The sequence below is a fragment of the Leuresthes tenuis genome, unplaced genomic scaffold (assembly GCF_036924035.1).
Source record: "Leuresthes tenuis unplaced genomic scaffold, fLeuTen1.0.hap1 SCAF_10, whole genome shotgun sequence".
NCBI classification, from domain to species: Eukaryota; Metazoa; Chordata; class Actinopteri; order Atheriniformes; family Atherinopsidae; genus Leuresthes; species Leuresthes tenuis.
This window is the reverse complement of record NW_027325364.1, coordinates 18320159-18346731: the sequence shown is the minus strand read 5'-3', so window position 1 is coordinate 18346731 and position 26573 is coordinate 18320159. Positions and strand designations below refer to the sequence as shown.

The following is a 26573-nucleotide window of genomic DNA, read 5'->3' as shown; positions in this document are numbered from 1 at the left end:
GCACAAACACTGTGTGCAGGTGATAAGGACCATTGTTATCCCATATGAACTGGTTTGGAAACAACGGCAGCGTGAAGAAGAACCTCTCCAGGGTTAACCCTTTTAAGTAACCAGACAGAATCCTTGTGGACATGTTCAACATCTCACCAATCCAGCTGCCACTCAGACCTGCTTTAGGGACATCCTAACAGGTAGCCATTGGTCAGTCTGGATCTGCTGGTATGCCTCCAGTATTACCGCAGCACTCCTCGGGGCTATGTGCCCACCACTGTTTATGCTACAAACAAGAGCACAACATCACCCACCTCCAAGTACATCTTACAAGCTGATGCCTTCAGGTGAAACAGCTTACAGAGCAGAGGTGGCCATACGAGCAGCGTAGTGTAAAGCCAACAACCTCCTTTCCAGCACCACAAGCTTCCTGAGAGTTGAGATCAAAGATGACCCCTCCAGGACCTCCAAGAGAGCACAGCAGTGTGTCTGCTCAAAGTGAAGATGAGGCTCCATCAGCCTACACCTCTACCTCCAGAGGCCCCGCTGGGAGAATCCTTCCTTCTTGTATGATATGGGATCAAGGTCTCTGACTGCAAGATCCTATAAAAGATGGCAAAAACCTAAAAAATTATCCCTGTCTCCAACATACAATATAATATATATATATATATATGTATATATATATACATATATATATGTGAAGTCAAGATTTTCCGTGATCAACCTTGTGAAGGACTCCAGAAACAGCTTCTTCACATTTTTTTCTTTCTGACAGGTCTTACCAGGGGATTGGAGTCTCCTCTGCAGGCTCTGCATCACCTTTGTTTCTCAAGCTGTGAGGTTTGCAAATGCAGGGGAAAAAAAATACCCAATGGCCTCCAAAGAATTGTAAAATCCAGGCCAACTTGACCCTCCCAGCAGACACCACCACCACATGCCTGCAAATGTGCACAACACTGAAGTCATGTTAGTATAACACTTTGTGATTAAGACTGCACTGAATGCAATGTGAAGGCTACAAACATGAACCCATTCAATTATTAAAAAAGGCACAACCTTCTATTGCCGATTTCACAGATAAGAAGATGTGTTATCAAGAAACGACTTTAGAAAAAAAAAAAAAAACCTTAGTGGTAGGCTGAAACAATCTACACCTTGGGTTTTTATTATGGAACAGCTAAAAAATGAGAGAACATCGCTTTCCTCTTTAGTTCTCAAGTCTTCACCAGCCTCCATCTTTCCTCATTCCTTTCATCTTCAAGCCCTTGGAACAGGAACATCCCATGGCCATTATTAACATGTATTTCACATGTTGCAGCAACAGATGGCCGACTCATTTCATATTTTGCTGTTAATTTAATGTGCCCACAGAACGTGTCTGTAAATCATTCATGGTTCTGATTTAAAACAAAAAAAGAAGTTAGATTCTCTTGATCTGTTGCTCGGCTAAACTCTTTGAACTCCAACATTATCTTTGCCCTGTGGAACTGAAATGTGGCGCTTTTTAAAACAACTTTGTGTACGTTTTCATGAGCTTAGAGTTACTGAATTTAATGCCATCCGCTTGAGATGATTCCGTTTTCTCAAGACAACAAAGCTCCTTTTCTGCATGATTGCACGACATTTTTTCTTAAAGAAAACTGGCTTTTATTTTGATAATTTAAGTGAGAAATGGAGTTTGTGAGAAAACAAGCTGCTTTCAGATCACAATGCTTTTGAAAACCTTAAAAAAAAAAAGAACGGTTCCTGTGTTAACATCTAATTTCATCATTCGTTACATTTTCTAATAGTGTACAACAAATCATCTCTTTTTAATAACCAGCATCCTTCAGTCGGTGAGAAGCAGGTCAGCTTAATGTTGAGAAAAGTCAACTGTTATCTATGCACCCGACGAACCAACCAAGGAAATGTATTAGAAAAGACAATTCAGCTTCTTAATGACCATATTTGGCCTTGCGGGAATTCGTGCGTTGGAGTTGTAAGACGTTGTTAGAACCATCTTGTTCAACTGCGTAACGTCAAGCCAAAAACAACCTTCTGTACTGAGGTTTGGGAATTATGCTGTGAAGTTCAACTTGAAGAAGAACAGCTGGTTATTTTATGTTAACTTGGCAAAGAGGACAAACTGGTTTTGGCCAAACCTCTTGGGTAACCATCCCAACAGTGTTGTTTCATCGTGGAGAAATCTCTGCAAAGCTTTCCTGATGCATTTCTACTGATAACTAACAAGTAGAGCACTGTTTGTCAGTAATAATCAGCGCAGCATAATGTGCTGCTCTGCTCGGGGCTTTGTATTCACTGAATAACAGCTACCATCCGAATTGGGTTGTAAGCTGTCATCACAGAATACATATTTGTCAGACACGACGCACACGCACGCGCACGCACGCACGCACGCACGCACGCGCGCGCGCGCACGCACGCACGCACACGCACACACGCACACACACACACACACACACACACACACACACACACACACACACACACACACACACACACACACACACACACACACACACACACACACACACACACACACACACACACACACACACACACACACACACGTTGCCTTTCATTCAGAGTCCCTGCAGTTTTAGCCACACTTTTCCTCACAAAAAGGTTAATTTATTGCGCTGCACAAGAAAATGATAAAAACACAGATAAAATATGTACATACACAAAGCAATAAAATGATTCATGTATTTAGAGAGAAAAATAACATTTGATAAGGAATTTCAAATTGCATTTGAAAATTGCTAAAAATAAATAAATAAAATAAACAAGAGCACCACAACCTAGAGAGAACAACTAATCCCCCGTGGCTTCTGAGCAACTGCAGCCAGAGGCGCTCGTCCCGTTGATTTGAGTGTTTCATTTTTTCGGTTTAAAGGCTTGGAGCAATGGTAGCATTACAATAAGGGTGAGCACACAACCACACACACTAACACAAGCTTAAAAGTGGTGGGTAGCTATATGGTCTCCTGGAAAGTGGAAGAAAACAAAATCAAATAAAAGGATTAAGTTAATCAAAAAGGGCTTGATCTAACTATTTAAAACCAATCAGAGAGGCTTAAAACATCAAAGACTCTCATAAATGTGTTAAAATATAAAAGAGGTAAAGCCCTTTGAGGTAAAACCACACACACACAAACACTCAAATCTACATTATCATCTTCCTTTCTTTGAGGTCTTCTCCAGCACCCAGTTAATGACCTACAACAGAAAATATATCATAAAAATTAGTTGTGAATTAAAAAAAAAAAAAAAAAAGTAATAATTTTGTTGTAAAAAAAAAAAAAACTAAATCATGTGGAGAAGCTGGTATTTGGCGACATTACTTGTTTCACATTGCTGCTGGCTGCCTTCTTCATCTCATCATGCAGCCCCCGAGAGGTCTTCAGATCCTGGAATCGAACATCAGAATGAGGAAAACTCCTAATGGTTCCTTTTGGAATCGTATATATTGGCGCTCTTTTGATGTTTGGTGTATATTGGTTTCTTTACAACACATTTACAGCACATGCAGGGCTTCTTATTTTAAAGGTAAAGAATAAGTTAATAAAAAAAGCCCTACTTTGGTAGCAACATGTTAGTTAAACGTTCTTCCCATGTAGAAAAAAAAAAAAAGGGCATTTCCAGCCTCTTTTATACAAACTGCAGCGTGCCTTCGACCATTTCTGTAGGCCACTTGCTCTTCTAAAATACTTGAAGCAAGAGGCCCTGCGTCAAGTCGGAAATTATGACATAAAATTAATATTTGAGAGCATCGCTAAATCAAATTCAACCTTGAACTGTAGAACCGCCAGATTAATTGTATGCAGACAACATATATTGACTTTTCACAGAGAAGTCTCTGTGTTTTTTAAACCTAAAATAGGCCCCTCATAAGGGAAGCAAAGCCATTTGATATGGTAAATGTAGAAATTATTTGTAAAAAATTATTTGCTATTTATTTGTCCCCTTAAAAAGACTTATTAGCAAATCAAAATGATCTAAATCATGTAAATGATTCAAAGAATAAATCCTTTACCACTCTGCTGTGACGGCAGTGTTTGCCTTCTCATACAATAGCCAATAGACAAAAAGTTTTACTTAATACTTGTACACGACATTTGAGAGAGAAAAAAAAACTTTTAACTATATTCATGTGATGCTTTCACTCACAGGCGTATGGAACAGAGGAGACGCCGTCTTTCAAACAGTTACATAGATATACACAGACTACATAGATTAACATTGAAACATGTACATAAATAAAAACTAGTTACAAAACATCCAAATGTCATTGGCTTGGGGAAAATTGACACAATGACACAACAAAACCAGACACAAATCCTTCATGTACAGAGAAACATCCAAAGAAATGGTCAAATAAGAGGAAAACACTGGCTGTGTGTGAGCAGTAAGAGGACTAACCTTGAGGTAGAACTTTGAGATATCAAACAGTCTCTTGCTGCAGGCCTCAAAGCACTCATGCTCTGCAGTGATCCCATGGTGTTTAAGTGTTTTAGCTACTACGTCCTGCAGCATCTGAGGACACAGCAAACAGACGCACGCTATTTTATTAGTACAACTGTAAAAACTCGCCATTCTGTTTATTCCCCAACCACCTCACGGTGAGACAGTTCACAGGGACTGATTTTAGCACAGCTTCCTTCATGAAAACAAATGAATGTCAGGGAGTCTTTACTTTGGGGAACACCCTCGTGCAAATGCACGCCTTTGCATTCACAGCGGGTCTTTGCAGGTACAAACATACAAATAACTCACTGGTAGCGGCGACGGGGGAAAACACATTCCTGAAATAAATAGATCCGCCTTTAATCTTGTCAAGGCAACGGTTCAGAGAAAACGCCATAAATTATTGTGAAAAATCATCAGTGCCATTTAGTCTCAGGAGGAGAAGAAAGGCGGCTTTTAATCTCTGTCCTGAATAAAGTGCTATCGTTATTTCTGAATAGGGCCAACTGTTCTTTGGTTTCTCAGGTTTGGATGATAAGCGCGTTAGCAATCAGAACAAGTCAAGGTCGGGATCGGGATGCAGAGTGTGAGCTATGCGTGGGACAGAAGAAACCTTGCAGAGGTGTGTGTGTGTTCTTGTATGAGTGTGAAAAATTTGAGAGTAAAGTCTGTGCTTCTGTGGCAGCAGGCAGTAGGTGATGTGATGGCTGTTAAAGTGGATCCGCCACAGCATTACAATGCAGCCCACACATTCACAGTGATCATGCCATATATGAAATATTTATCTCTGCCTGAGCTGTTGCATGGTTCCAACACTGCAGCAGGAAGACTTGTGTCTTATTGTGTGTCCATCTGCGACATTATACAGTGTGTAGGGCTGGTGGAGACCGCAAGGGTTACGTGTTCAGCTGTTCTCAGATTCTCATAGAAGTGAAACGAGTAAATGTTAAATAAAGGAACGGTGGAGATCTGGGTCGCACTTTGTTCCAAATCAGGTAAAAGTTCATTGGAGCAAAGACCAACCATTAGCGAGAGTTGGGAAAACAATACAAGAGTTGCAATAAAGCAGGGCTTTAAAAATTCCTTTTTCACTACTTTGCCCTGATAATTACAGTATCATGTGTTCCCGTCAGCAGCATCTGAACAGGAGTGACACAAATCTGCTACACTGTGCGGTCAGTGACCTTGAATGGCAAGTTTAGTCTTTTTGTTCAGTAAGATACTTGATAGCGTTCTCATTTCAATCATCTATAGATTTTAATTCATTTTAGACCGTAGTGACACGTCAGTTCTTACTAGCCCACTGTACAGGTTGTTCAGTCTTCCTGTAAAACTCTGCATTAGTAGAAGAGGAGCTGACATGCACAAAGTCAGCTTGGCATGCTGAGATGGAAAAGCTGATAATGCACACGTCACCTACCCTGTTGTGTTTCTGGGAACGTGACTCTTTGGAAGGTTTGTCCTCGGTGTCTCCTTGATGCGTCTTCTGCTGTTGAGGTTTAGGTCTCTCAGGGCAGGGGAGAGTCACCAAAGCTGGGGAGGCAGGTCACGAATATTGACAATAAACCACACTAGTACAAGTCGTGCAGCAAAGAAAAAAAATAAGCAACAAAGTGAGTGTGCAAGCCCAAAATGTTATAGTCTATGTCTGTAAAGTGTCACTGTTGAATTAGTATGAACAGAATAACTTTGTGTAGACCTCCCATGAGCCACAGCTGCACTTTCTTACATTCCTATCATTATATACACACAGTAAGAACAAGAGTGAATCAAGAATTGTTGCACAGTGTTGCAGAAAGTGTAAAAGCTGGTCCAAAGTTTACCGGAGGTCCGTCTTGTGGCTGAGGAAGTGCCAACGCAGGATGACGTGGACTGGGATCTGCTCGGTTGCTGTCGTAGAGACCTAATGGCGGGATGGGTGCCGCTGCTGCCACTGCTCTGTGAACAGAGGGAGTCGCTGCTTTCTGACTTCACCAACCTGGATCATTCAGACAAACAGATACGGGCACACGCAATCGAGATTAAGAGCATTCAAGTGATAACATTTCATTTCTAAGATCTCCTCTATCTTTGCATCTTCCTCACTAATTCGCATAAACTTGCGGCTAACTAAAAGGAACAAACGCCATTGTACCTCTTGCGAGGATACCCTCCAACCATGTCTGTTTCCCAGGACCTGCGCTTGAGCCGTGCCACATCATTGTTCTGCAGAGTCTCTCCATCAGGCACACTTCCTGGCTCCGACATCACAGCAGGCGAGGGGGCGGGGCTGAGGGCAAAGGGGAGCGCACAGGGCTCCTTGGAGCAGGTGGTTTGGGTCTCATAGCGGATCAGACGGGACTGAAGCCGCACAAAGGTCTGGTCTCGGTCTAGGGACCGCTGGTTATCCAGGCAGAACCTATATGAACAAATACATACGATTTTTTCAGTGAAAGTAAAGTGTGAGGATGAGGATCTTAGTGTTTGTTGATCATGTTTAATGATCATGTTTAATGCTTCACAGCTGCTTGTAATGTATACTTTTTATAAACTTACTCTATGCCGTGGTAATGAGTGGCTGAAGCCTTGCTGAAAGGCATCCGACTGATTCTTCTGGGAGAGAGGTCAGGCGATAACTGGAACACATTATTACTGAACACAAAAAAAAACAGAAAAAGGATGGGAAACATTAGTTTTTTCCCTCAATTCAACATTCTCTTCATTAAACAACATTTTGGTCTGACAGAACATGTATTAGTACTTGATTATTGCTGTGCTTATTCCCCAAGCTCAATGACCTTGCAGTAGAAGCTGTTAACACGCTGTATAGGGGGTAGTGATCATTATCAAACCCTAATCATAGGCTCATTAAGTGTTTGTCATTCAGATCCTCCAAACAAACCCATATCGACTACACATGTGCCGTTTATCTGGCTAGAGTATGCATGTGTTCAATTATAAATCTGAAAATGTTCCATCTGCCGGAGTGAAGACGGATTTAAAAGCTTCAGCTGGCACTCACTCTGGAAAACACAGCTCAACAAGCCAGGGAGATGCTATCTGAACTCTCATGACTGAACTTACCTTCTGTTGATAGCCAAAGGTTGTAAATCTCCAGTGGGAAAGCCATCAGATGTGAAATGTTTTAGAAGTTCTTTGGCGTCTAGTGAAGCAGAGGAGCCCCTCTGGTTGTCTTTGGGACCAAAAACACTGTCACTAGAGCCTGGACCTAACAGACCAAATCTGACACACACACACACACACACACACACACACACACACACACACAGAATTAAATAAATAAAAGAATGATAAAAGAAAACTAAACAAAACCATAATGGAAAACGATGAGCCCTTTGGAGGTAAACTTGTTGGAACAGAGACGGTCCTGTTTACCTTCTCTTTTGTCGTCTCCTCTGCAGGTTGTCTATGTTGTGGAGGGCGCTTCTCTCAGGCCAGTCAGGTGGTTGCTGGGAAATGGACTGAGAACCTAAAAACGAATACAATAAAGTTTATTCCTGCAGTTTTTGAAAGGCTGCGTCTGCAGTGCTGAGAGCATTTCAAGTGGCATGAAACATTTTATCAACGACACTGATGAGCCAAAACGTGCAGTTGAAAAGCCAACTTCTCTGTCAAATCACTAATTAGTCAGTTTCAATTAAAACTGGGACAGCGTGATGCATTACATTTCAACAGAACAATGAAAGCATAAGTACACAGTAAATGTAAATGAGCTTCCACCTAAATAGGACACTTAGCTGCAAGGCATTTACGTGCCTAAAAATCCAAATAAAAGCTTGACCTCAGATGCCTCTGTAGTGTTTCTCTGTGCTCAGCCCAAAAGCTGGAGCACACAGTAGTTGATGACTTTAAAGAACAAATGGGAGATATCCATCATTTCCAAATGCTGATGGATGAGCATTCACAGCTTTTATATAGGAAATAAAGTTGCTGCTGCCAGAAAGAATGAGTAAGACATTATACAGGTGGCATTATACATTATAAAACCTCTCACAGATCACAAGCACTTTCCTACAGAAACAGCTGTTACAACATAAACAAACCTAGAGACAGTGCCCACACTCAGCATGCTGTATAATGTAAGAACAATCTACTACTACATGATGGATTGCAAAAGTTATCTGAACTTTCACTCGATGCGAGTTAACATACATAACTCTTAGTAGACAGGACTCTGAACAGATGAAGCATCCAAAATATCCCCTACTCGGCACTATTTTTGTGCTTGGATAGGAGGATCGGATGTTATCTCTCGTTGGACAGAAATATGATAAGTCTAGATGCAGCGGATTTACAGGCAATGAGAGGCTGTGCACGGCGATGGCCTGAGGATGCAAGCTTTTCGTATGAAGAGACCGACGCTCTCTGCCAGAAGTTTGTCAGCCCACACAAAGTTGTTAACACCTTCAGGCAATGTAGGAAGAAAAATGCAAAACTCATACCTAATGGCACAAAGGGTGAGAAAGGATTAGGGAACATAAGCTGATTTGCACCTTAGATCGCTTGTCTATACATGTGTTCACCATCTTATCTCCTCTGCTTCACATCTTGCTGAGCTCAAGTGCTTCTTCCGAGGAGTGGGACAGCCAAATGGTGCAGAATAGGAAACTGATATAACACAGAACAACATAAGCTCATGCTGGGGGCTGTTTGTTTAACTAGATAAGTGGCAGTTTTGCTAATAAAAGGTGCTCGTCCATTGCAGTTTATGCTAAGGCTGTTACACATGCTGAGCCAACGACTCCATCTACAAGCACTGATGATTATACAATAAACATAATGATGGAGAGTTTTGAGCAGGCACTCAAAACAAACAAAAAAAATCCAAACAATATAACGTTTACGACGCCAAACTGCTCGACACATGGGCCTATTAGCCCCAAAGCGATATTTTTAGAACTAGAAGTGCCTTCGTCGAGCACATTGAGTTGTGGCTGCAGGCTGTAATTTGTTTTATTACTAACAATTTATTAGCCGTTATTGTTTCCTAAAACTGTCACCCCACGAGGGTACATGTAGTGAATACTGATGCGCTGCTGTGTAATAATTCGTGGCATTTTGATAAAGTGGGCAAACGGACATCAGTCTCCTTTTCGTCTCGCTTGAATTCTGGCCCACGGTATTGTGAGGATTCCTGTTTCTCTATTAGCTGACTGAATATGCTAAGACCAAGCAAGGTCTATAAAGGTCAGTGAACTGTAGCAGCAACTGTAAATACAGTCTTCTGAATTCAAGTGAGTTTTGCGTATAATTTATCCCACACCTGGTTGTTGTGGCGCCTGCTGGTTCATCAGGCAGCTGGCAGCGGTGGGCAGAGTAGAGTCGACCATCCTCAGATATTGTTGCCTGGCCACATTCAGAATGGCCTTCAAGTCACTCACAGGTACTGAATTTGAGGCCGAGGCTTCTTCTTTGAGTCCTGATTAGAGGGAGCACAAAATCATAAGAGTGAGCCTTTCAGAATTTCTCTCAACAAATCAACATTTTAGCCGTAAAGTTTGAGATCAAATAGTTTGATTCAATCGAAATACACTGCCGATTAGCGTGCAGTTTGATTCTTGCAGTTTATTCTATTTGAAGTTCATTGTGGAGAAGAAATACAATGACACAGCTGGAGTGGTGCGGCCGAGTTAGAGACCCGGTGAAACTGTGAGAGAATGATAAAATGAGTTCTTGACGCACGCTTGGACCTGCACACTTATCACACACATGCAGAGACACAGACTGATTGCAGTGCAAGAGATAAAAAGACAGACCCGCGATTGTGTGTGTGCACACAGACACTTCACTAATCAGTAAAACTTCCTACACTTCCTCTAAACTTTTTCAACTTACTCGGACATGCCATTCCACTGCCATTTAATGCCAAGGCTGAATAAATTGGGAGGAATTTCATTAAGGCTCGTAGTCTGTCAGGATTTTAAACTCTGCTCGTGGCCTTTTCAAATGACGGCCCCGCTGCTTTTCTTCAAGAATGAAGAATTTTACTCCACTTTCTTTAATCTGGCTTCACTCCGCTGATGTTTCAGTATCTTGGTCTGGGCAAGGGGACATTATGTGTGTCAGTAAAATAATGGGACTGCAGAGAGCTGAAATTCCTCGACAGTTCGGGGAGCTCTGAGAGGACTCCACAGTTACACCAAGTCTATAATATCAGCCAACACTGAGAAGCACGGTTATATTACACAATGTTTTTCTAAACCAGCTCAATTAAATCACTGCTAATGTGAAAAGCATTTTCCTTAAGGTGCAGCTGCAGTAGTTTTCAAAGGTAAATCCTACCAGATCCTTGAATCTGGTTCTTTTCAGTTGGTAGGAGAAAAAGATAAAAACAGTTTCAAGCCGATTTATCGTTTTCATTATTTTCAGACGAACCAAACAACTGATCCTTTTGCCCCATTAAATTCTAAATAATTAAACAAGACCATACAAACGATGCCCTAAAGGCTATTCCTACTCTATGGTTTTCCCCCACTATTGTTTGGTTTGGTATCCAAGCAAATTTTTTTTTCCACAGCTATTAATGGTTTTCTTCTCATCTGAAATGGTCAAATTCTCCAAATTTCAAGGACTGTCTTCCTATATTGTCTTTTTTTTTAACACCTAATAAATCATATAGTTTCATGATTGTTTTTGAAATAGTCAGACAATGTTCCGAATGATAAAATCCACAAGTCCTTCAAATGTTGGGCTCACTAAGATAATCTTTGAGTACAAGAGTCTGAACCTGGGTCATCTTCCTCTCTCTCTTCAGCAGGCAGTCTCCTTGGAAACATGGCAGGGGACGAAGTTCCCTAACGCTACATCTGAACAAGATCAAACAAATAGTCACGGACGTGATTACTAACAGTAACCTAGAAAACATATTCTTGACCCATAACAATGAGGAAAAGTATGAATCAAACACAGTCATATACCTATATCTAATGTTTGTTAATGGTTTAGTGGTTTGTGAAAAACAAAACCTGAGTTCATCAAATTATCTACAACATACAACATAGCATCAAACCTATTTCTGCCACCCATGATAACTTTTCTTAATCTTTTTGCAAGTGATGATGGGTTGCAAGTAAACAATGTTTAATTCAAAGGCGTCATAAGTTAAAAGATAAGAGTTTGGATCTGCATTCGTAAACAAACAAAACCAGACAAAAGACCAGGGTCAGGTTACTGCTCCGATACATTTCAGTAAACTTTTGGAGGATCGATGACCTTTGAAACCTCTGTTGGCAAAAAAAAAAAAAGGAACTTTTCTCCTAAATGTATTTCTGGCACAAGATACAAAGGTCAGAATCAAGATTTTGTTTAGGTACAACAACTCTCCTGTGTGTATTTTAAGATGAATTCCAATAAAAGCTCTGCTGTGTCATTGAAGCAAGTTAGGGCATCTTTTATAGTCCGACTCTGCATTTGAAAATATCTAAAGTAAAGAAAAGGGTCTTCTGAAGGTTGCGTAAAATGTTTATAACAAGAAGGAACTCTCAGGAGGAAACATCATAGCGGGTCTTGAATCTCATACACAGCTGAAGAAACAACGAAGGATTCTTCTTATTGTAGAGTCCAAGACAAGAAAATGATTAAAAGAACAACCACAACCATTGCTGCTGTGAGAGAAAGAAAAGAACAGATAAGAAAGAGAGGGAAATCGAAAAAGAGGGCTATGTGGATTTAATTAAGGTAATATCTTCAGCCTGGATGGCCAGCAGCAGTGAAGAACAGCGGTTTTTGCAACACAGAATAACATGATGAACACTGACAACCTTCAATTTCAGTCAATGAAACCAGCGGGTCCTTTTACTCCAATCAAGCCGACGTGCTGTGCAATGAAGGGCTTTTCTTTGCAATACAGGAGATAATAAATGACTACTAGATGTTCGCAAAGCTACAAGCACTCATGAAGTGCTCTTTAAATTTGAGTAGACAGCAACTGAGGTTTTCAGATTACGAGGCGCCCCTTCTTCAGAGAGATAGTGGACTTGAGGTGGAGGCAACACTGTGTTAGGGGCTGGTGCAACATCTGAAAGTTTAAATTCATTGATCAGTGATTCAGCCAGCCTTCTAGCTCTGTCTGCTGGAGCTACGACACACAGCTCACTCGTTCATTCAAGCTGTTAGTTTCTCAAAATTAAAGTTTCCGAGCGGACTGACACTATCAGGCTTTGAAAACATTGTTACCGAGGCTACAGTTCTGTGAATAAATGCGACAACAAAACCTTTACAGTGACAGTAATGAACACACAAAATATACCTGATGATGGAGACTTCCCGCTTAGCAAGCTGGAGACGGTTGCCATAGCAGCCGCTCCATTAATTTGACTGACGGAGTGTATCATCCTGACCGAGCAGGCTCGAGACTCAACATCATCTGAGCCCTGGACCAACAGGAAATAGAGGGCACTCTCACCTTTCACCTCCACATCAGGCACTACGGGTGAGGCAGGAAGGACAGAAATTGGATACAAAGTTAATCCGTGGCATTAAACAGATTTTTCATGATTTAATGAGTAATCTTTGCTAATGTTTACTTAAGCGCTCTCCAGCTGTTGTTTCATCCTATTTTCCAGAAAAACTTATTCCACGTTTTGTAATAATCCTTTATCAGTATAATTAAGCATCAAAGTGTTCAATATACCTAATCCCTGCTGTCTTATTTATTTTTTTTATTCTTTTCATCTCCAACCAAATACAATGAAGGGTGAGGTTATCAGTTAAATCTCATTTTCTCAGGTTTTTCCAGCAGTGTTTTGCATGTAAATTCAGCACCAAACCAAGTCTGCATTCCCAACAAAATACCTCATTACAGCCATGTAACTGTAATCAATTCATGTCACTGCAGAAGATGACATGGTACATCTCTGTTACTGCTAGTTTTCAATTAACAGGGACAAAAGCTTGAAAATACAGTCTTACCTAATAATGACTTTGGTGTCCTGGCAAGAGACTCTTTCCAGCGCTGAGAGTTGAGTTGGCTGGCTGCAGGCTGCGCAATGGGAGTGATTATACAGGACAGGCTGAACAAAGCTCCAACCTGGAGACAGAAAGCCGGTAGATAAACATGCATTCACACAGACTCTCAGTCCTTTAATGACACGCAAGACTGACCGAGGCTTTGTTTAAAACAGCCTCTAAAACCTGCCAACTGTCCACGAAAACAGTTCATCTCAGCCTCTGAAGAAACTATAAACACAAAATAAATACAGAGAGGTAAAGCCTTCAGCTTTAATTGTAAACCTCTGACTTTGCCCGCTAATAGCTTCTTAAAATAAAGGTCAAATTAAACGTGATACGACACCTATGTCACTCCAAGTAATGATGTGTTAATCTCATATGTCATCTTCTGTCTTCAAGATTAATTTCTCAAGCAGATCTCTTGGTTTAAATGCATTTAAACCATCCACTCAACTGGGAATGACAACTTATTTTAAGGGCCTTCTGCATATATAAGAACACAGACACCAATACCTTTCCACGAAGAGACCTCAGTTGGTCCAAGAGAAGTTTAGCTTTGGCCGACTTCCCCGACAGACCTCTGTTTGTGAGTTGTGAAGGAAAAAAAGAGAGCGGGACTTATCACCTTTAGAGACAAAAAGTTACAGAAGTTAACAGCTGTAAATTCCTGGATTAACATGTATTTTAAAGGTTTCAGCTACTTTATCATGTGTTTGTGACTGTCAAAGGGCTCACATGTCACACTTAGCTGTCTGGCATTAAAGCCAGTAAGTTTTTAAGCTTTTTAACATGTTTATTTGGTGCTTGTTATATGCTGGAGGTTACTTTCTTGGTATTTAATGCAAGCCTGAAGAAAAAAAAAACTAACACACATCGTAGCCATTTCAACCAAACATACAGTGTGGCGAAAGTAGAACACATTCCTGTAAACAGACACATTTAAAACAAGGATACAGCTCAAACTGGGTGGAGGACATTAGAAAGCCGGGCACATCAGATAGATTAACAAGCTGAACCAAGTCTAAAACTGGTGCGTAGTAATGGGAGACCTGCAACAACACAAAAGACAGAGGGTGAGTGTACACATCATCAAACAGAACAACAGTCAAAAGAAGACGTGATGCAACACTTCAGGATTTGGAGACTTCATCATTTATCAGTGAGAAGACTTAGGTTTTCTTGAGCAAGATGCTGTGTTATTCTTTTGCTCCAGATCTGATAAAGGACTGAGTCAACAAAACAACTTTCCTTTAAAGAAGCTCAAAATACCAACATCCTTAAACATCCAATGAGCACAAATCATGTGGAACATGGGAAAACATCATTTGTTACCACAGAATGTCTCAGAAATATGAATCAAGAACATATCAATAGCTACTGGTCAATTCTCCAGTTTCCTGAGAAAGTCAGCAACATTCCCTCTTCCTTTGTCCACCCCAGTGTCATAAAGACTTTCAATATTCAAAGTTCCTTGAAACTTACGAGCTCTTCAACTAGACTTGAAAAAAAAAACACTGGCTGTGGCAACAGTGTTTTTGGATGTTCAAATGTGACCATGAGTGACAGAAGATGTTAGATATTGGATGAGTGAGTCATCGCTCTGTTTCTGTGCCGTGTCCTTGTCCTTGTCCTTGTCCTGGGTTCATTAGCTCACGGTGTATGCAGCCCTGTCGCCACTGTCATTTAATAGAAATCACATTTCAGAAAAGAGCAGAGATCACATAAATCCCTGTGTTTAAAAGTATTCTTCGGGCTCTAAACTGTGTGATTGAGCCCTATCTGCTAACAAAAGTGTGTAGAATTTGGAAAAGGCTAAAAGGTTTTTGTAGGGATTTTAAAAAAGGCTGTCTAAAAGGTGCTATTTGAAAGTACTTAATCTTTTAAAGTTCAGCTGGTACAAAGCAACTTGCCAAATCCCAAATTGCATTTCCGTACTTCCAGGTGGGCTGAGTTGCTGCTTTTGGTGGTCTTTAATGTCACTAAGCTCCCTAACCGGTTCATCCCTCATACAGTGAATGAACTGCTGCTCTGCCATCTTGGAGGCAGTCTTTGTTGTGCTCACTTAAAAAAAAAAAAAGAACGTGTCCTGCCACGCAAAGCTCATCGCGGCCGCAGGGCTGAACGAGGGCCATTATCACCAGCTGCATTCCCAAACAGTGAAGGTGTGGTTTGGTTTGTATGCCGGACGAAACACTTTGTGGACAGGAGACTGAAAGATGTCCGCCACAACTGTGACCTTTCCTTTTTTTGGTCCAAAAAAAAAAACATTCAGCAGCTCTAAATTCCCAAAGTTTTATGTGAAACTCTTTTCCTCTTGACAAGCAGGGTTGAGGCTCCTTTAAAAAAAAAAAAAAAGAGCACTCAGAGAGATTAAGTGTCACCATTTGAATATGCTGTATGGCAGATGGATCAGTCCAAGACTAAATTTACTATTCATATTTTCTCACTCAATATGCAGCTCACAGGCTAATCAAATTAGGAGAATGGAAAAGGTTTCGGTGACATAAGCGACCTCCATAAATTAGGAAATTAGTAAAATAGCAAAAGAGGTGTACAATTTCAGCACCATTTTCACTACGCCTGCCATTGAATGCATGACATTCCACTATTTTTTCCCCCCACATTTTACCTTGAAAATGTCAAACTTTCTGACTGTTAGGGAACAAAATGTTTACATTTTCCCACTGAAGGTGCATCATCTATGTAGCAGAAAAGTAGACCCAAACTTCACCTTCGGATGGGAAACTCACTCCATCAGTCTTTTTTTTTTTTTAAGTTTTAGAAAATGAATGTTTGTATAAGGATGTTGATAAAACATTTCTGTGCAGAGCGCGGTTCTTGTTTAGACACCATCGTAAAATCAGGTAAAAATTAAATTAAAAGTGCAGTTTTTTTTCCTTTTTTCAAACATCAGGTTATGTGGTAAATCTATGACCTCACTGGCTCACTTAAATGTGATTATAGGTTGAATATTATTGTCTAACGGTCATAAAAATAAGTGCAATGCATTTGTCATTTCTAGGCAACACGAGTTGTGCGTCAGCTTCAACTTTCCCACGTGTACGATGACAGTTTGTCTCATCTCTGGTCCCACAGCACACTGAGATCTCTCTGTCCGCGGAGGACAAGTAGGTCTGTGTGTGTGTGTGTGTGTGTGTGTGTGTGTGTGTGTGTGTGTTGGTTCATAATTATCATGTCAGACCAAACACTTTGACTGATCATAGCTTAGATTATATTTGTGTATGTTTGACGCGTTTGACTGCAACTCATTTTTTTTTACAAACATTAATCCCAGCAGTGAGGAGATGCTCGAGTTTTTTTCCCCCCTTTTTGTTGTACGCCAAAACAATCATCGCCATCTGCTTCTCTGTACGCGAGTCTGATGAGATCTCACACAAACGCACCTTGTCTCATTCCCCGTAGGAAAGTAAATGAGCATCACCCACAAACACACAGAAAACCAAAGCAATAGATCTGTTTTAACTTACTAATGAGTGCACACGGCAGAATTAGCAGTGTAAACACCACATTCACCAAAACAAACAAGAAGAAACTTGAACTGATTGCCACAAAACTCACACCTATGAAGTGAATGATCCTATTAATGTTTGCATCAGAAACTGTCTTCGTTGTCAATCTTATTAGATGTGAATCAGATATGTGTGTGTGTGTGCGTGTGTGTGCGTGTGTGTGTGTGTGTGTGTGTGTGTGTGTGTGTGTGTGTGTGCAGACGATATCAGGCCATAAATTCTCCTGTACGGTTTTATTGTTGTGCTAATTAATCTACATAAGAAACTCATTACTACGCTGTCCTATGTATTATGATAACCATTATAAAATATGCTGTCATGTGGAAGGCACATTTTCTGTCCTAATTAACATCTTTAAAAGACACAGCCTCCAAGTCATGTGTAATTGCAATGCTTGTTTTCCACAGAAAGGGACAAACGATCAGGTTTTAATTTGTCGTGTTCTACAAATGTAGGTGCGCTTCCAGATGATCTCAACAGACACAAATCGTGTCTGACCTTGAGTGGTAAAACAAACAAATGCATTTTTCTACCTCACCGCTCTCAAAGAACTACAGTTAAAACGGAATTATTTTCACGGCTGCAATGCAGCCCTGAAGACACAACCCACAGGGGTCGCATCGCCCAAATAAGTCCGAACATCGCTCAGACCTTCCAGCTGCCTCGTGCACAGTATGGGTAATGTGCATATTCCTGCGAGCGTGACTGCTGATAATGCTTGCTGCTTCACCCCCTGTTCCGTTTGCCTGTACAGTGCATTCTGCTCCTTCATTAATGTAGATATGTGTAGTACTGATGTAAATGCAAAGAGCTGACAGACTCATCTGCAATCCTCCTCTCTTTGAGCCTCCCAGGAGTATTTGTAGTGAGAACACAGAACTGCTCTGTACAGTGTCAGGGCTAGATTTGCCAGACGTTGTCTTGATTTTGTGTGTGAAAATCACTTGTGTCACAATACTAATCCTAAAAGATTGAAGATTAAAACTGATCAGTGTTATTAGACTATAGTTTTGTTTTTGATTAAAATCAACCAACAAGATCAAGACTCTCCAGCTATGCATGCAATTTTCTGAGGCTAATCTGGGCCCCACAGTGACGATTAAGTTAGCATGCTAGCACAATATTAGCGCAAACATGCTATAGATGAACAGGTAGTGTTTTTCCCATTTATTGCCATTCCCATTGACAAGATAATGACACATAAGCACTGCAGCGCTTCTTAGCCGAATACAGAGGACCATTCTCACCACATAGAAAAAGGTACATGCATGTGGTCTGCCAAAGACCTTGAAGAAAGTGAATTTAGCATGAAATTTTGAGTAAATACAATCTTTATTCTTCGCTTCAGCACTGCCTTTACAGCCCATGGCAACAGTGTAAGTGACCCTCATTAGGTTCTTTTGCATATGACTTTGACAGCCAGTAATTATGCGCCTTTTTGTGCATCAGTGTCAAGAGAGACTGTACAGAGGCAATATGGTGGGTCAGAGTTGACCCGCCACTGGAGGGAAGTAGCAGAAGTGAAAGTAGAAGAGCTGAAAGGGGCTGTGTGTATAAGGCAGAGCCGACATTGCAGAACACACCACTTTCACCAAAGACGCTGTCGTCACTGGCTTATTGCGTTTAGGCACACACTGATACGATGCCGAGGTTCCTCTGTTCAGCATGTGAAAAATACCAAAAAGGAAAAGCAGCAGGTTAAAGGGTTTTTTTGTGCCAATAAGGTGCGAACGACATGTGAAATGTGCTATTGACAGCGACTGGAGACTTCTCTCAACCGGTTGTTATCACTCAGGCGTTCTGGAACCTTGCAAATTACTTGATGAACACTAACGGGAGATCCACAGATTGTCTGTCCCAAGGATTTCAGCAAATATGACAAGAAGTTTTATTCATGTTATCAAGTTCTGCATTATACTCACATGTGTCGTTAAGCTATTTAAGAGTTGAGGTGAACTAATACTTTAGATTTATAACGTCAATTTTATCTTTACAATAGGAGTTAACAGCAATGATTTAGACAAAACGTCACCTAAGCAATTAACTGTTAATAGGGCAGATAATATGTAACAGAAAATCTTGAAAAGCTAATAATGGAACGTCTTACTGTGGGACCCCTCAACACTGGCGTGATTCTATACTCTAACAGATATTTTTCTGCATAAAAAGCCATGAGACTGAAAAGAGGTCAACACACATTTGGAAGATAAAATACATTTAGTTTATCTGAATGATGGTCACAGGTTCCACAATATCATGAAAGGACAGCCAGGAGGTGACCATTTTGACCTCGTCTCCCTCCAGCCTGCAGAAATCATTAGGAGATGAACTGCATGGAGCTCATTCAACTCCATAACCGGGAGGTAAGAACGAGGGCAACTGGGGTCAAAGCCCTACCCTAAATAAAAATTCAGTCATTATCTACTCATCCTGCCAATCCAAACTTTCCCTGGAGTTTAAAAGAGCACACAAATGGACAGAAGAATGTCATTATAGTCTTTTGGAGCCACAGAAATGGAAAACCCCTCAACTGTGTTACATCTCGCCACACTGGCTTGGATTGAGGGCAGACCCTACAGCACTCTGGCAAAAGACTATTAGCAACAGAGGGGCAGCTGCTGCTGGCGTAGGGAACTCATTCTTTTTCCAGAGAGGACAAAGTTAGAAATGATTCAACTTTTGGAACCGCAAAGCAAAACAAAATGGTGATTAAGGCCGATTAAAATGTGATCACAAGAAGATAACCATCATCGTTCTCAAATCACTGCGAGCTTTCCCTCAATTGACTTTGAAGTTAAATTAAACAAAAGGTTCAGTGATGTGGAAAGTCAGGTTTTGAAATGCTTACCTCAGAGAGCAGTTTATGATCTGTGGTGGTGTAGGGAGCTTGCAGGAGGTTACATTCTGCCATCTGATGCACAGGGAGGCGCAGAGAAAAGCCATCAAAGCGGAGTTCTGATACATGCTGAGGGAAACCCACACAGTGGAAAGAAGTTCAGAAATCACTTGCAAACTCACTCTGTCAGCACAACTGTAGACAGAAAAGGACTGTTAAACGACATAGAAGCGGTAAAGACAAAGGGTTTGACCTCACTCAGGAGGCTACTGATAGAACAATATACTGCTATCAAGCGCTTTTTCTCATATTATATGAAAAAAAAGCCACATGGCTGCACGGTTACATGTCTGCATGCAGTCATGTTAAAAGAAAGATCAGCTGTGTTACATGAAAGTCAAGCAGTCAGTTGTTCTTTGCCTAGCTTTTACTCCTTTGAGAGTTCTACTTTGTTTCACTTCTGCTGAACAGTGAGCCTTTTACGGACTGACAGCTGGAGCCCACTTACTTTGGAAGGGTTAGCTAATCAGGAGAAGTCACTTTAACAAAGGAGCATGCTTACAGCATAACAGACTGGAGAAGAAAAAACACATTCCAGCATGCTTTCATAGAAACAGATGACTGGAATACAACTATCTAAGGAAAATGCTGCAGACAACAGAAGGCAACATGCACCTGCTAGCGTTCCTTCTCTTATTCAAAGTCAAACCTCAGATTGTGGTTCCTATTATCCCCCAAACTTTGTGTAATGTTAGATGTTCAATGTCATCCAAATAGCAGGAGACTGTTTAGTTTATTGAAAGACATACCGGGCTGTGGCAAAAACAAATGAAAACCCTTGGTGTGTAACTTTTGAGCCGTCTCAAGTAACCTCAACAGTAGGGTTTTCAGAAATGAGCCGATCAACATTTAAAGTCATTGATAAATACCGACAGAGGCTCTCAGCCAGAAGAGAAACCCAGAACTAATGTGAGACGTGAGGAAAAATCGGCAGCGAAACAGATTGCTTATTCTCCCGAGAGTCATAAAATATGCAAAAATGCTGTCCAAATATGCAAAACTGGTTCACCTGCCAGAGATTACCCATAATGGAAAATAAGAAGCGTGCAGGAAAAGATGTCAGTAAGAACAACAAAAATGTATCGCCCCTTCACCTGCACCCAGTTCAGTTTCAACCAAAATACAGTAAACTTATAGACTATAATGTGATCTTTACACCTCTTGTGCTCTTTATACATACAGATATAAAAGCTTCTTCTCCTCTGAGAAGGCTTTTTACAATATTTTGAAATATCTGGTTCGCAGAATTTGTTCTTTTTCAGCCACAAGGACATCACTCGGGTTATCTATAAAAGGGCTCTTTGTAAGCCAGTCGAGTTCTTCCGCACCAAAAATAAGATTAATTATTTTCTGGAGGTGGCGTTGTGTACAGACCAGGGCAGCGCTTGAACAAAAGGATCTCTGACATACTTCTCATCAGTGAATGCTCACGGCTCAGCATCTGGCTCAGCAGAAAAAGGCAAGCACTGAGCCACATGCAATGACTGGACAGCCCACCTCCTTTCATTATTTTTTTTTTTACTTTTACACTCGGATTTCCTTAAAACACGAAGCGTAACACCGTGTCTGCTTGTCTTAAACCCAAGCGGTATCCACTGAGGGCGGACAGAAACTGTCCCGAGACCTTCTCCAACGGCAGGTCAGGCAGAGTCAGCTCTACAAGGGCAATGCTGGTAAGACAGAGACATTTCCCATGACCCGTCAATGACCTGAAGTGAGATTAATTCAGCAGAAAAGAAAGACTCGTCCCCACTGAGGAAAAAAAGTCACTCAAGTTATAAGGAAAAATGTGAAAATTTACCCTGTGGCCTTGTGTGCACTGCATGAGTAACTTTGTATGAAAGGAAATGGGCACAAAAACTGAGGCAAGAATCAAGCCTACAAACCATGATTAACCCTGGTCTAGAGGCATCTTAACTAATTAAGACCTGATCAGAAAGATGGCCTTCTCAGTTCCCACTTTTAAAAGCTGCCTCTGCCCTGAATGTGTGCTACAGTCTCATAACAGCTGATAAAGAATTGTCTGATTGCTTCTTCAGCTCTGGCCCAGAGAGCGCACGCACCAGTCTTACTGACTCAGAGGTGGCAACACAGAAGAGGTTTTCTCTCTCTCTCAGTAACTTACATGCAGCACACAGTAAGCCTGTGTGTGGAGGTTTTGGTCCTGTGAGGAGACTCACAGATATACATCTATACCATCTGTTTTTGTGGCAAGCCAAACAGCATCCACACACACACACATTTCTAAGTCTCCAACTTTTCCTGTAACTTAGAAACTATCAACATAACCACAATCCTTCTGAAAACCCGCAATTTATGAGCTAGCCCATTCCAGTTATTAGATCTTCCTGCTTCCGTTACATGGTTTGTTCAGACTGGTGGGAAACAGAAATATCCAAAGCACGCATTTAGACGCTTGTTTTGTTCAGTTTTGTTCAGCTTGATGGTCAAACGGCCCCCTCCCCACAGCTTTATTTTGATAGAAAGCCATGTCCAGATGTAAATTTAGCTGAGGAAGGAGCGAGCATTTGCGCTTCTCTCTCCAGCTCGATTTACTCATTTTTTTACTTTTCCTTACCCAGCTGACTTGGTCACTTTCTTTCAGATACATCTCAGTGCAACACGATTAATGGGGTGTGAAAATGAACCAGTGAAATTACCTTCTTCTCTCTGATAACCAGGCTTCCCCTCCAGATTTCCTTGTGACTGATACAGCTGAGCAGATCAGCAGGCTCAACCAGACCAGCGCTCAGAGAGGATGCCACTTTCTGCCAGCTGAATTGAGAGAAAAATTAGTCACGCAGGTTGAAAAACTGGCACAGCAAGGATAAAGGCTTAAGGAATGTCTTGGTATACCTAAAAAAGTGGGCTCTTGTATAAGTATTTGGTAAACTATTTATCCATTACGACAAGTCAACACTGCTCATATCCATTTATCTAACTCCCCCTTGTGGTAAACTGAAGCATTTCCATTTTTGGAGCGCAGCATTAGGAGAGGAAACATGGCAGAATGCATGCGTATTTGTCAAGTCCTCACCCAGCTGAGTGCTGTGTGACTACGCTGATCTTCGCAGCATGCCAGCAGGACATGTGTTTAAGGGCTCCCAGCAGAGGCAGAAGGTCCTTGATAGGTGGAGACTGCTCAGCAGAAGCCAGCAGCAGAACGTCCAGCAGGGCTTTACCTGAGAAGGGGGAAAAGGACGAGCCAAAGAGGACTTTGGTTTTCTCCAGTGTTCTTTTTAAAAAAAATTTCCAAGCAAAAAAAAAAGAAATTTGAAAGGAGTGTGAACATTTTTCTCACAAATGGGTAGAACCGCTAGTCCTCAGTAGGGCTGCACGATTATGACTAAAAATCATAATCACGATTATTTTGATCAATATTGTAATCACGATCATTAATTGTGTCTGGAAAAAATTATTTTTATTGCACCATTTATAAACAACCATTCTTAGTGAAAAATTAAACTTTAAATTAGAATAAATAATAGATGATGCAAAATAAAAACCCAGTAATTTAACATTTTAAAGTACTAACTGTATTGATCGGACACGTGTCTATGGCCAAATAAAAAGATATCTGTTATTTCATGCATTCCTCATATTTAGGTTTGTCATGTTTTTTCAGGTGATTGAACAAATTAGTGGTGTTGCTCTGCGGGGCAGAAACTACTGTGTTACATTCTTTGCAAATAACTTGTTCTTGTTTAACGTCACTTGCCCTGAATCCAAAACAAGTCCAGACACTTGATGTCGCCCCGTCTAACTCATAGACTGTCTAACTCATAGACTGTCTAACTCATAGACTGTCTAACTCATAGACTGTCTAACTCATAGACTGTCTAACTCATAGACTGTCTAACTCATAGACTGTCTAACTCATAGACTGTCTAACTCATAGACTGTCTAACTCGCTGTTGTGCAGCCCTAGTCCTCAGTCCAAAATATAAAGAGCTTTAGAAGAAAACCTCCAGATACCAGAACTGACCCCCACTCGTGAGTAAAGCTAATGTCGGCCTCAGAATAAACCGTTTCATTTCTTGTTTTGCCAGCTTTTGGCAAAGATCAAATGTACTCTTCAGACAGTTTTTTTGCTTTGTTTCTCTATTGGGAAAAGACAACTGAGACGTGCAGAAGAGGTAATCTTAACACATTTGAAAAGTTTTGGAATCAGCAACACGGACGGAAAAATGGCGAGTTGAACTACTCCAAACACACAGATATTAGTTTTCTTTCATTATGACTAATATTTTTCAAGTGCAGGTCAGAGTAAGGACACGGTGAAAGTTTTCATGAAGGGACCGAAGTGGCGACTGCTGGTTGAGTCGAGCCTACCTGGAGGTGGAAGCTGGTCTGACAGCAGATGAAGTCCTTCAGCAGCCTCCTCCAACAGCCTGTTCGACGAAGACATTCAGAGGAGTTCAACAGTTACAAAACAATGTCTGAATGATACGTCTGTGCCCGTCTTTTACTGTTTATTACTACTTGTACATAAAAACAGATATCTATTCTGAAGCTTTTTTAGCGGATTGTATTAAACACATAAAATCTGTATTATTAGATTTTAAGTAAAAAAAAAAAGAAAAAAAGAAATCCTCCCAGATGTCAGACATCACTAACGTGGATGACACAACCAACACTCACTCTGTCAGCGCGGGTCGGTCGTCATTTTGGTCCTCTGCCTCCTGGTTACTCAGTGAGGCTAAACATGCTTCAACTGCAGCAGGCTTCTCCTCCTCACTGTCAGCTTTGTGATGGTTTGGCCCCAACTCTTCCCAGTCGGAGCTGCAAAACTACAAAACCAGACACTCTCCCTTTATCAACATGCCAGTCGTTCAAAGAGTGACATCCATATACATTTACGCCTTAAAAGCCAAATGGGATGGAGCTTAAAGGATGATGGATACATACACAGAAGAAATCTACTGACGTGATTAAAGGTGGATTAAACCTTTTATTGACTAAGGCGTGATGTTATGTTGAATTTCCCTTTTTTTCGGTCGAAAAGCACAGTGTGTGGTATGATAACTCCTAGAGAAAAAAGAAACTACTGACTATTAACACTTCTCTGGTAAGAGCAAGAAAGAGTAAACAGAGTTGTAGTGTTTCAATTAAGATCTACTGGAGATATAAATCTAACAATAACAAGGTTTTATTCTCTATTCCCATATCCTCCCTGTTCTACATTTACCTCCAAATTATCAAGAAATTATGCTGATGACTCGGTTAGTTCATGGTCTTTTGTTTAGAACATTAAAAACATTTTCAGAACTGGGAAAAATGTCCATATCTACGTAAATAGGCATAAAAAAGTGCAGCATGGCTTATTTTAAAAGCCTGCAGGTGCATCTCTGGCAAAGAGGACTCGAACGATCACCTGAGTTGCTCCCCGGCAGGCCTGAACCGCAAAGTACCACCTCGGAGCGGGTGGCTTTCCACTGAGAGAGCAAGCTGGGAAAAACAAGCAGCAGGAGTGAGTTCAGGAAGAGATGCGGTCGAACGTCTACATCTGTTTGAATAAAAGATGCCCACCATAATAGGAGTTATTTTACCTGGAAACACAGAGATCCCTCTCACTGAGTCCTGGGTTGAGAGCTCATCAAGTTCATCATATATTCTTTTTTGTGGCTCCAAACCTGTGAACAGTGATAGCACACTGTCAAGTTTTCTCACAACCAGAATACTGATTTCTTTGAGACTAAAATATATTCCAGAAAAATACTTTTAGGGCATCATTAGTCACACTGTAATCTTGAGAGGCACTGCACGTTCCTAAAACCTGATCAGGATATTCAGCTCCTATAAATGTTTGTACTATAAAGTTTGCCTTTGTTCCAAACATGATTAAGTCATTGTACTTACACAGAGTCACAAGTTGTGACATCTATTCATTCTGGAATTTCACTGTCTATGATACCAAACTGATCGACCGTATGGATCTAATACCTACATCTACAACGGAAACAAAAGAAAGCGACTCAAGCCGATTATAAAGAATGATTGTAAAGCAGCCAGTTAAGTGTTAACTTAACTTTGAAAGAACAGTTAATGAGACTAAAGCTGTGCATCACTTTAAAAACTGGAAAACATTTGGCTCAGCAGCGCTGACTTTAGCAACGTAATACGGTCCGTTTTCAAATGAAAACTTACATTTACAGTCCTGGTGATCAGAAGTTTGGCAAAGAGATATAACCAACACGTATCTGTCCATTTCTTGAGAACATTCGTAACTTCAGGATCAACGTCGGTTTATTTACAGGGCAGCTTTTCCCGCGACGTCAAATTTCCCACCAGTTCTTCCTCTATGCAAAGCGACGTGCAAAGAACGTCAACGCCAAAGAACATTAAACGCACCACCGCCACCTACTGGACTGGACCTGAACTAACAGCTCGGTCAGTGGCTCTGCAACGTGGTGCACAAAACATATCTCACACTGTTGGTGATACAAACTCACGATTAAGTCAAATAATTTGAAATGTCTGCAGTGACATTTTTAAAGTTTGCAACGAGCAACATAGTCCCTTTGAAATCAAACGAGATTTGATTTGAATACTTTTGGATTATCCCAAAACCCAGCATGAATAATATTGCTTCTTATGAAAAATAATGATAATTAGTTAGAATATTGATAATGAAAAAAGCTACAAAGACTTTAGTTCAATTAAATACTTTCTATACATACCAGAATATTTGTAAAGCAAAAAACTAATTCTCCATGCCAGTTTTATTCAGTTACTAA

At 40.8% G+C, this 26573-nt stretch overlaps 1 protein-coding gene across 1 annotated transcript; it reads right to left on the bottom strand.

Annotated features, from left to right (window-relative positions):
• Nucleotides 1-2616: 2616 nt before the first annotated feature.
• On the bottom strand, nt 2617-26127 carry mtbp (MDM2 binding protein). Its single transcript, XM_072394612.1, has 23 exons — nt 25984-26127; nt 25386-25469; nt 25211-25284; nt 24478-24626; nt 24169-24227; nt 22874-23018; nt 22497-22611; nt 19789-19905; nt 14365-14459; nt 13924-13990; nt 13372-13489; nt 12697-12886; nt 11158-11261; nt 9725-9880; nt 7837-7930; nt 7525-7683; nt 6997-7092; nt 6596-6859; nt 6285-6439; nt 5882-5994; nt 4417-4530; nt 3339-3404; nt 2617-3213 (listed from the first exon to the last, which is right to left on the bottom strand). The coding sequence occupies exons 1-23, from the start codon at nt 26042-26044 to the stop codon at nt 3169-3171; spliced, it is 2640 nt and encodes an 879-aa protein (XP_072250713.1). The 5' UTR covers nt 26045-26127; the 3' UTR covers nt 2617-3168.
• Nucleotides 26128-26573: the final 446 nt, after the last annotated feature.